This window comes from Rhea americana, unplaced genomic scaffold, assembly GCF_003343005.1.
Source record: "Rhea americana isolate MKP2758 unplaced genomic scaffold, rheAme1 scaffold_65, whole genome shotgun sequence".
Lineage (NCBI taxonomy): Eukaryota > Metazoa > Chordata > Aves > Rheiformes > Rheidae > Rhea > Rhea americana.
Window position 1 is genome coordinate 1,994,105 of NW_028186812.1, and position 12,284 is coordinate 2,006,388.

Genomic DNA, 12,284 nt, shown 5'->3' on the forward strand with positions numbered 1-12,284 from the left:
ATGGTGGAGAAGACGACTCCTATTTTCACTGCTGTCTTCATTCAGAGCTATGTGGAAGTTACACTGCTCTTAGCAGAGATAGCTAATTTTTTCATCTTTTCTTCACAGTATTCTTCTCTACTTTCTCATAGCACAAAGAGTGCTCATGTTTCTTAAGTTTCTTAAGGCAGGCTTGGTTTACAAAGCTTTAGCCATTTCGATATAGAGATCTTAAGTTTCTACTAAAGTTTTACTTTTTATGTCTGCTGGGTGATAGACTTTAAGTTATAAAAAATACCAGGTATCATGATCTCAATATTATTTTATAAAAAAAAAACTATTAGAGCAAAAACTAGGAGTCGAGATATTTAGGGAGGATATATGAATGCAAGCAAGGTTGTGCAGAGGGCATAAAAAGGAAAAGAGGAGAATGAATACTTGAGTAATTTGGCACTATTTTAAATTAGCCAGAAGGAGAAGTCTATGTTCTGCCTATATTGAAACTTTCCTATTTCATATGAAGTTTGAGTTTTTTGAAGTAGGGGCTTAACAAGTCTGGAGCAATTTTCCAGTTTATCTGTTAACTTCTACTTTAATACCCTCCACTATATAATTTCTTAAATCTCATAAAAGTGTGAGATGAAAATACTGTGCCATAACAGGCTTTGTGAGGAAAGAAAACACTATGCAAGTCAGCCAGTCATTTCTCTTTCTTTACATCATATGTTGTGCATAACTCTTCAGCTATACATATTTAGAAATTCAGGTTATAGAAACAGATATTGATAATCCAGAAAGGGAGGCTATAGATAGGTGTTGCAAATTATTTTCTGGACGTGTAGTTGTAGGGCAAAGTGTATCTTCCTCTTTTCAGGCTTTCCTTAAATAAACACATTGTGAGATAATTGACATACAGTTTCGTTGAGAGTCTTAATTTTGAGGATTTGGCAAATCTGTGATTTTTGCAGGGTAAAAACCTGCCTGTATCACAGATTCATTTTTCCAAGTTTTAGGCAGTTCTTGCTGTGTTCAGTGGTATGGATACATACAAAATACATTTTCTAAAAAAAAGTTTTCTAKAGGATTTTTTTTAATATTTGTAAAATTCCTTTCATTAAAGACAGTCCAAGTATTTCCCTTAACTGTGCTAAAATTTAACCTTAGTCCAAATGTAAGAAATCTCTCTGGGCACAGAGACTGGACACAGTCTTCCAGATGTGGCCTCACGAGGGCTGAGTAGAGCAGCAGGATCACCTCCCTCCACCTGCTGGCAATACTCTTCCTAATGCACCCAGGATACCATTGGCCTTCCTGGCCACAAGGGCACATTGCTGGCTCATGGTCACCTTGTTGTCCACTAGGACTCCCAGGTCCTTCTCCGCAGAGCTGTTTTCCARCAGGTCAGTTCCCAGCCTGTACTGGAGCAAGAGGGTTGTTTTTCCCTAGGTGCAGGACTCTGCACTTGCCCTTGTTGAACCTCATGAGATTCCTCTCTGCCCAACTCTCCAGCCTGTCCAGGTCYCTCTGAATGGCAGCACAGCCCTCAGGTGTGTCAGCCACTCCTCCCAGCTTGGGATCACCAGCATGATATAACTTGGTGAGGAGGCACTCAGTCCCTTTATCCTGGTCGTTGATGAATAAATTGAACAGGATTGAACTCAATATTGACACCACTAGCTACAGGCCACTGGCTAGACTCTGTGTGTTTCTTGTATTAAATAAATCTAAATGACTATTAAAAAATGGAAACTTGAAAAAAAAACAGTTAACTGAAGGAAATACCAGATTAAAAAACCTGAAAGATATTTCATAATCTTAGTACAGCTAAAAAGCTAATGCTCACTTGAACATAAACTGATGAACTCTGTTGTTAATTTGGGGTTASTTTTTGAGGCAGATGCAGAATATGAAAAGAAGCTCAAGATACTGTTTTGATAATGGARAGAAGACTTTATAAAAATTCTTTATAAAAAGAGTATTGTTCTTATAAAAAAATACAGAATTTTGTAAAGAACAAATTCAATAACGAATTTGTCTGTCACTGAAAACTAGAACAACAAAATAAGAACAGGATTTCTTTCTTTATGAAGTTCATGTGAAGTTAAAAATRTACAAATCTTAACAGTTCTGTTGTCAGAGATTGATATTGAAACATTAAGTATAATGAACATAAGACATTTCATTGTCTTTTCAGTTGCTCACTACCATTTAACAGATAATTCATGTTGATTAAAATATTTTTAGATTAATAAAATACTTACTAATTTTCATTACTGAGTTTGTTGAAAGGACTCAGTTGAATATTTTTTCTGATAGGTTTTGTGTTGATAGAGCCTGTGATTTTTTTCCCCCCAGATAGATCTAACATGACCATTTCTCTTATCTTTTCATGTCATTTTTCAATATCTGAAATTTACCCCTTGTATCCAACAAGAATTGGAAAGGAAATACCTCAGTCTACAATTTTAGTATGTACCCTGGAAAACACTGAAGTAAAGATGCAGATGACAAACTCTGAACTCTTTAGACAAGAATCCCTTTTTCCTTCTTACAGGCCTATTCATTTAGATTGGTGGCATTAGCAGTTAACCATTTTGACTCCATTCTATAGATTGATTAAAACTTTTATTTGGATGAATCTGAGTAACAGAGAGAACTGAAAAAGCAGGCTTTGTAATGCAGATTCTACTTGTTTGATGATTGGTTCAGAAAGTGAGGCCATCTACGTTTAGTCTTTCTGTTAAATAAAGTACATGTGACACAAGGAAGCTGAGAGAATAGCCTTGCRAACAATGTAGTGCTACTAATGTAGTACTCTGTGTTGCATATTGCTTTGTAATTCACCAAATCTTTGTTCTAAACAGTTAAGTTCTGAACTTTTTTCATCTGAAAGCTTTTTTTCTTGTAAGCACCAGGAAAAAAAATGATTTCTGTAAAACAAATTTAATCTGAAAGAACAACAGCACTTCATTTAGTGATACATAAGAAATAGAAAGATGGAGAATTAGAGGAGACCGTTGTGCATCTGGAGGGACAGTTGTGGGAGGGAGAAATGGAAAATAACAAATCTTTTGACTGTGGAAGAAGTTGAAAGGCAAGTATAAGATCAAACCAAATTATGTTAGGCAGTGGTCATGGAATAAGATTCTGCACGGGTTGGAAACTAGAGAGATTCATACTTATATCTCTGTTATTGATGTATCATGTGATCGTGGATAATGATGTCAGATATGAACCAGCTCTGGACTAGGAGTTGTKTAGCTTTGTTGGCACAACAGCGAGGGAATAGTATATCTGAACATGTTTGTTAAGTTAGAAATTACTCAACTATTTGAGTAACAGTGATAGTTCTGATTATAAGGAAGCAACTTTCAAGCTTTCAGATTTTCTAGAARGAAATAGGGAAGGTTATTTGATACTTGAATATACTATTTTAATTTTCTCTACTATATGTCAAACAACAAAAACAAATGCTACTCGTCAGTCATAACAGAATTATAATACTGAGCAAATATATACCCATATGTATATATAAGTAAATGCTACTATATTCAAAATGAAATTGTTCACTACTGGTAATCAGGTATTGAAATATGAAATGATTGATTTATTATCTTAATTACAGCCTTCCTTATATTTTGGTTCATTAGCCGTACATACATATTATTCCATTGTATACTTTGTATAATTAAAGTTCATTAACATTGCCTCTTTTTTATGCAGAGCTATGATAAATGTTTTCTTGGCTCCTCGGAAACTGCTGATGCTAATAGAGTGTTCTGTGGACAACTTGGAGCAGTATATGTATTCACTGAAGCACTCAACCCAGCACAGATTTTTGCAATACATCAGTTAGGACCTGGATATAAGGTAGTAATGGATCTTACAAGCATACTTTTGTACGCCTGGAAATGTCAGAAAATAATTGGTAGATATAGTTGGAAAATTAGTTTGAATTTAGATATTCCTCTTAGGATTTTCATGTAGGGCTGTGTGATTTATTTTCAGCAAAAAGTAAGAGTTTTTTTAAGCTTTGTTACTAATCTTAAACTCCACCAGTTTTTTGAAAGATGCAAGGAGTTTCTTTAAAGCGTAGTTGAAACATGATTGTATGCAAGTTTTATGAGTGTGAGTCATAATCAGATTAGGATAATTTTGTATTTATAAACTGGAGGAAGCTTGTCCCCTGATTCATATCCAAAACTTAACTTAAAACAAAATAAAATTCAACAAAGCATAATATATTTATAAAAATAAGAATTCTACTCAAATACAGAATTTTTAATGGTTTTGCTGAAATAAGAATTGAGCTTTTTACTTTTGCTTTGTCAGTGACACTTCAAGGACAATTTGGACAAATAGATAGTTCATGCATAAATGAATCTTTAATAAAAACGGTGTCTTTTATTTTTTGGGGATACCTGTGTATAGTATTTCATCAAGAAAAACAAAGCAGATGTTTTGTTGAAGTCTGTGGAAACTGCCTAAGAGTGAAGGCTTGAAAATGAATGAGTAAATCTAATCTCTGCTACAGACTATTGAATTTCTACCATCAATTATTCTCAAGTTTTCTTTTGCTGATTTGTGAAATTTGCATTGTCATCTGAATTAGACTTTCAGATTCTTAATATATTCTATATGCTTTGAGAATAAAAGCTTAAAAAATTAATGAGTAAAAATCAACATTTAGATTCAAATAATATTAATTTGATGTACTTAATTGTAAAAACAGCTGACACTTGAATGACAATACCATCTGAAAATATCTTTTATGCTGTGTATATAATGTGAATAAGTAAATTGTTGTGCCCCAGGGAAGTGCTGTTGCTTTCCAGATCTCTGTAAGAAAGAATGCCCACTCGAATCTTTAAATATAATTGGGTGTTTAATCAGAATATTCAAAGATAGGAGCCAAATAGAAGAWTAACAATTAAATCTTACCAGTTCTGATGCTGGAAACCCCAAGATAGTTCAACATCGCACAAACCTTTCAATCAGGGTGCAGCACATTGTGCAGATCCTGTCTGTGGAAGTGTTTACCAGCATTTTGGTCTTTGGAGCTCTCAATAGGATATTCTTAGAACAAGTTTATTCATCATTCATACCGGCAAGCAAAAGGATGTTCACATAAGAACATGCCGCTTCAGTTTTAGATGGAGATGAGGACACACCAGGTGTCATAACTGCCAAGTGGGAGCTGCCTGCGAGCTCCTCCGCTCCAGTTCCCCATCTAGRTTTAGGTTTATCCTATGGCTAAGGGGTATGTGCAGCGCAGCACAGGCCTGTGCCTTTGTGGCACGGCTGTTATGTGGGTCACTGACTCTTCGCTGCACAGTAGCTCTGTGGTTAGGATCGCTACGTATGTGCGAAGCTTGCTTGGAGAAGAGGAAATTGGTTGTGTATTGTTGATGATTAAACCCTTCCATGGAATGAAAAAAGTTCACAGTCAAGAGAAGCATATCACCTGTGCAAATGAGAAACACTTTGTTTATACCTAATACTGTATTTTATTTGAAGAAAGACTTTAGCAAATTTTTTTTTTTTGATCATATAAGAGTTCCTGAATTTGTAGCAGCATGATAAAGTGATATCAAATACAGGTAAGCAAACAGTTTTGTTTGTTTCAGGAAGCAGAAGTTATTATATAATGTTTGTTGAGAGCTTAAGGGGTTCACACAGTAAACATACTTTTATACTAAATGACATTTCTTGTAGTTATTATACTACCCTCATTACAATGTTGTCAAATTACCTTCCTTGATTCATAGTTTTCCATTAATCTACACTTTTTTCACAGCTGTAGCTTCTTACTGATTTGTGCAAAATGTTAATTAGATGAGATTTAATACTTTAGGAACATTTTTCTGTGGTATATTGTATTTTTAGGTGTGGAATGAGTTAGAGCATGGTTAGTGCCCAATTCCTTCATGAAGGAGTTTCCTTCCTTGACTAAAAAAATCCGCAGGTAGTTTGTACTAATAACAGTAAAGATGTTCATTAATGCTTTTGGTTCCCATTTCTCACTACAAAACTACAGAACCTCTGAGAGGTTAGTCAAAATGTAGCTAATGTTTTGCCATACAATTTTATAAGACTCTAGTATTCATTAAAGACTAGTCTACTTACTGTCTATACAATGTATTGATATACATTTTCTCTATAATGTTCACCTACAGTCAGCTACAACATTTGTTCTGATCTGTCCTCACTTCTCAATGACTTTAAATGCCTCATAATCATTTTAACTTTAGCTTCAGTTGAATTGAGCATTTGACACAGGCAGTTAGTTGGACTGTGGTCTTCTGCTATTGCTTTCTGTCTAACTTACTAAGTTTTTCTTGCAAAAGTTGCTTTGGACTGTTGAAGTGCRTGTAGTGAAATTAAAATTTAGACTGTAAATATGAAAATCATAAATTGTAATTRTTATAAGCATAATCTTGCATTTGAAGGCAGTTTTTAATTGCTTTTAAATAGTTTAGGGCAATTTCTTTTATAATTTTAATGGTTACAAAAATGAAAATTGACAGCTTAATATTTTGTTAATTTTTTGAGTAAAAAGATTGTAGTATAAACGTTTAACAGGTTTAGCTCACACTTCTACAAGRTGCTGCACGTATACACACACAGTTTCAGCTGTTTAACTAGTTGCTCAAAGCTTTTYTTTATTTTTTAAATTTTTATTACTGATTGTAAATTTAAAAATTATAGAAAGGTATATACTATCTGAATAAATTCTGAAACCACTATTTATTTTCCTTTTATTTTTAATTTAGAAACCTGGAATTCAGAGTTATTTCTATAGAATATGTAAGCTAACAAATAAAGAGCGTAATGAACTCTGGAATTTCATGCAAATACATTATATCTTCCTGTATATTCCTGTGATGTTTAAGGTCTTGTTTATGCTAAATGAATGAAATTAGACTTCTCAGTTTAGTTCAAGGATAACCTTCAAAGGTTGATTAAAACTCTAGAGTCTGGCATGGCAATTGCTTCTCCTATAACTCTTCATGATGTTTTTTCCTTCCTATGTGGAAAACAATGAGTATGGTTATGGAATAAATAATTTTAAAAACCTCTTCTTTACATTTCTAAAACTATAGCCTAAACCTTGACTGAAAGGATCATACCTTATGTTATCGAAACTAATTTAGACCACTTTAATCATACCTATTCCCCATCATTGTCAAATAGTGTTGCTCATGGTGATTAGGAACATCATACAAGTCCTCCGTATATTGTTACAGCTGCAATAGATAGGTGACATTCCCTTGTATACCTGGAAAAGTTTTAGATTAATTTTTACATCACTTTATTATAAAACCTCTAATAATTGCTACCCTGAGAAGATACTAAAGATATGCAAATTCACATTCATTATGTGTTTCTAAAGATTGTGTATTATATGTTGAGAACCAGCAGAAAAATAATGGCTAGAGGAATACATGAGGAATTACTTTGTGATTGTTTTAGAGTAGTTGATTCCTYGAGGCTGCCACAGAGAAAATCAAAGACGTGGGTCAACAGTTAGCTACTCAAGATAGGTTCTTCTTAGAATACCAAGGAGTGCAGTCCCAACCATTTTTTCGGGTGTTTCTGAGAAAGCATGTAGCAAATAATTTCAGTAACAGAGGGAAAAGAATCTTTCYCATGCTTTCTCAGAATCTTTGGGATCAAACTCCAACAGCAACTTTGAAGACAAACTGTAAACCATTTTTAGTCTTTCCCCCTCATTTGGCTACGTTGTCCTGCTGCTCTGTGTTTTTCTTCTGTTCACTGAAGGTTAGACACCGTAAATGAGTCATTCCATCCAGTTCTACAATAGACCACTTTATCCTCTCCTTCCTTCCTTCTTCACAAATTCATCCCAACCGGAGATCTAGGTGCAGGTTCTTTCTGCATTAGGCAAGCCAAAGAGCAGGTTCTGCAGGACTACAGAAGTAGCATAATTTATTTTTATAATTTCCTTATTTTCAAAAAATGACAAAAGAGAAGCCTTCTCCCCCCCCCCAAATTTTTCCCCATAACCAAAAAAGTGAACTACCTCCTTGAATTTAGAAATCTTGGAAATGCTACTGATTGCTGGCTTTATTTATTTTATGAAAGCCTGAGATATGCCTTTCACTTTAAGTTTGCCTCTTTCACGTCACAGTAAGGTGTTACTTAGGTAAATTCCTTCAGACTCTGTGCATGGGCAGTGATCCTTCATTTCAGAACATTTCTGTTCTGTTCTATTTCTAAATCCAAGGGAGCCTCAAGCAAAATGTAGATGGAATTGCTGGACGTGTAAGATCATATGTACATGCTCCTGTCTGACTTGTTGATGCRCGCTGACCTTTTGGGACCTTTCACTGTAGCGTTCATTAAATGTGTTATTCATTCTAATTTTGGTGCTGTTAGTTAAATGGTGAAATCAACCTTCCCAAAAGTTCARCTATTCTAGATACATTTGGAGCTCCAGTTGTGCCAAAGCTTTTCTCCCAAAGGAGACCAATTCAAAATACATGAAAATTTTTGGAGAATGTTGTTATCATTTTGTTTTTTGGTTTTGTTTCTTTTTTTATTTTCCTAAACAACCACCACCTATGGTAGCTTAATTAATTTACAATATCTTCTTTAGCCTGTATATACCAGGATTCTTAATTTATTTTCTTTCTTTTTTCTTTTAAGGAGAGTGACTATCCTTTATTTAGTGCTCTACTTGCTTTGCTTGTGAGAACAGAGCCTATTACTTGGCCTTTTATTCAGCTGCCCACACAGTCGTTCATAATCGTTTGTAGTCTGGTGTAGCTGTAGCTGTTGTTAAGACATCTGGAATCCAGGGAAATCTGCACGCTCCATCAGTGTACTGGGACTCGTATCAGTGAAATAGATGCATGGTTGTGAGTACGTAATGATGTAAATAAAATTAAAATCAGAAAGTTTAGGAAAAGGCAGATCTTGTTCTATAAAGAAAACTGGTTCTATTGTATCTCGACCTTCATCCACCCTTTTTCTATGATGCAGATAGAAGCAGAGAACTTTAGGATTAACTTGAGAAGTCTTTTAAATCAACTGTTACATTATTACATGTTACATGCTTATTACAGAATAGTATAACATAGAGATAGTTGATAGAATTTCTGTGCCAGTCTTGTATCTGAGAAGGTTTCATACTACCATCTAGCTCAGTGTAAATATAAAGAACTGATTTGTTATGATTGTTTACTTTGAGATACTAGGTTTTCAGTTGTACAAGATCTAATTTACATAAATATTTTTGAACAAAAAATGTTTCATTAACTGTATGAGTAGCAATACTGAAAAGCTGCCGCTTTTAGAAACTGTTGTAAAGAAATGACATCTAAATTTTGGTTTTTTARGAAAAGGAAGGAAAATATAGTGTCAATAAAACAATGTTGTTTGCCTCTGTGATGAAAACAGTGATGTTTGGGCATCAACTTCTTATTATTTTAAATTACATTTAGTAGAAACCTGTTAGAATTCAGTACTTACAGTCTCAGGTCTGCTCTGTACTGGGCATGCTCACTTGGAGGCTTGCAGGTGCTGAACAGGACTTCCACTTACTAAATTGGTGCTCCCAGTTGCTAGTGGTTGCCATAAGGAAAGGGAAGCGAGAGCAGCATTCCTGCACGCCCTGTGTGTTTTCTGCTCCCCCTCCTTGTTCGCTGGCAGTGGGGGCGAGAGAGAAGCGGGTCCCAGCTGGGGTTTGGAGAGACTGCTGCCTCTCCAATAGAGCAGCCAGGGAGATGATGTGGGAGGAAGAAGGGCATTTGATAGCAATATTTTGGTACTATTTACAGAAGGAAGTTTCAACACGCTCCCCTTAACCTCCCACACAGGCTACAGAACGAGTTCTCAGATTGTTCTGTGCATTTTTTTTTGCCTTTGATGAGTGCTGCAGCATCAATCACTGTCATGTATGAAGTTCGTAGCAAAAAACGCATTCATACATGCACATATGAACACATGCACAAAGTATTTATTAAAATTCAGTTTTGTGTAACCCAGATTTACTTGCACATGAGGTGCAAAATGGTATTTTATGTATGATTGCTGAACCTCTGGTAGCAAAATGGGTGAATGGTAAATCTAGAAGCAGCGCTTTCTGATGAAGGGAAGACCTGCTGGTATTTAAGCAGTGGTACTGATTGGCCACAGCTTCCTTTACTGGAATAATTCTTCCTTTGTGCTCATCCTTGCTTTTTTTTTTTTTTTTTTTTTTTTTTTCCCTCCCTCCTTTTTAATCTTTTTTTTTTTCACCATGTTTGGATAATATTAGATGTTGGATTTTTGCTGCTGTTATGCCCTTCGGCACGTTCTGTGCAGATCCCAAGGTTGCATTTCTTCAGTGACCATTAATTAACTATTGCAATTTGAGCTTATACTCTTGGGAGCCTCTGCTATCTTCATGTGCGTGTATTCTCCCAAGCCCTTATTATAATCTGCATATACTGAACTTCTTTTCTCTTTTTATAGAGAAGACCAGTATTAGTAATAAAGGATTATTATTTAAATGAATTTATAGCTTTTCTTTCTAGTAATCTTTGGGCAGAACTCAGTATTTCCAGTTTAAGGACACTTTCTTTAATAATTCCTTTTATGTCTCTTTCTTCCCAAAAATGTGATGCAGTGTTATATTGATTTCTAGCTTATCTACYTGACTTTCAAATAACAATCTTGGATAAACTCTTGCAGTATTGTAAGCTCTGAAAACTGAGATGTAGAATAGAGCTTAGATCTGTTGATAAATTCAATTTAGAAAGCTGCAAAATTTCATGATAATAAAATAATAAAAAATTTGTGTTGAAACACTTTTCTTTAAAACTTTTCATTTTAAGTATGTCAAATATATAAAAATAAAACATTCTGAGCTTTGGCATCTGACAAACCTTATGGCCATGAAAAAAATTGCTAGGTAAAAAGTATTTATTTGTGGTAAAATAACAAAGTATAGCATATGCAGAAATGCACATATTTTCTGAAAGTAGCAAATTCACTAAGTTATTTCATGTGCAATATGTGTACAGAGTTTAATCTCTATAATTACAAATGCCTTTTGGGGCAAAAAATATCCCCTTCCTCGGGACAAGTCTGTAATTTGTAGCCGTTGTTTTCTGATAAGTGACATGTAGCCAGCAATATCAGCAGAGAGTCAGCTCTCAAGCTTTAAGCATCAGGTTTTTCTCTTTGAATATTTCTACTCCAGCAAGTAGTGTGGCACAGGGGTTGTGGAGAAAAAACATTTGGTGCTGAAGGCTGAATGTCACCAGCATCTGCGTTTTGGGGGGTTTACTTCAGACTGRCTGTACTCTGACCCTGCAGACTGAATGACTTTTAGGACATTTTCTAGTTTACTTTCACCTGTTGGGATAGTTCAAAACAATTTTGCAATATGAACAAAGGTGCAGCAAGAAGGGTTAGTTAGGARTTTCTCTCCAAAAATGCAATCCTATTCCAAATTGAAATGCAAATGGAGATTGACACACTGACTTCCCAGTCATTTCCCCTCTCCACCCTTCTTAGTTTTATTCCCTTTTGCAGAGCCTGTCTCATACGTTTTTAGCATGGCATTACTTGACATCACCACGCATTGGACACAGCTGACTGACAGACCTGTGCCTATGGCTCTCAAGTGGCTGCAGGAGCTGCAGTCAAGTGCCCAGTCGATTCAGTCTGCATCCTTCTTGTGACCCACATACAAAAGGGATGGTTGTCACAAGAACTTACGTTGTCATGTGTCAGTCACTGAAGCAGATGCCCATTCCCATCACTTGGCCTTAAGCAAGAGCATTTTGTCAGGGTTCCAGCAGTATTTTGCAAAACCTGGCCAAGTTTCATGAACTTTCATAATAGGTAGGATCTTGCAATGTGTTAGGAAATAGCCTGTAAATTGCCTATTTTAATTCTTCCAGCCTGGATAGCGATAACCTCAATGATCCTATTTTCTATGGTTTCATGAAACTTAATTTCTTATAGAGTTGAGGAAAAGAGAAATGTATTTKCTAGGACAAAAGGGATGAAAACAATTGCATTTTGGACTCAATGTGTGGTATAGGCAATGAAAATGAGCAAAATGATTCATAACTAAACTGCACAATAGAGTATTGTAAGTTGCGTAAAGATTTTGGAAAATACAACATTGAATTTCGTATTGCATTAATAAATGGTGATCATTTCTAACAAATTTTCTTGACTTTTATCAGTACTTTGTGTTACTACTAGTTGTCTTTCTGCCAGTGTCAAATAAYTGTAACATTCACAAGTAGTTACATGCCAAGTAACTCTGACAGCTTTTTGCAGAA

The 12,284-nt window shown here is 35.1% G+C and overlaps 1 protein-coding gene across 1 annotated transcript in view; it reads left to right on the forward strand.

Annotated features, from left to right (window-relative positions):
- Positions 1-12,284, forward strand: part of NBEA (neurobeachin) — a 519,273-nt gene that overhangs the window by 128,726 nt on the left and 378,263 nt on the right. The window contains exon 8 of the mRNA XM_085320669.1: positions 3,703-3,849. Within this exon, the coding sequence (XP_085176795.1) occupies positions 3,703-3,849 (147 nt within the window). The remainder of the gene's footprint in view (positions 1-3,702; positions 3,850-12,284) is intronic.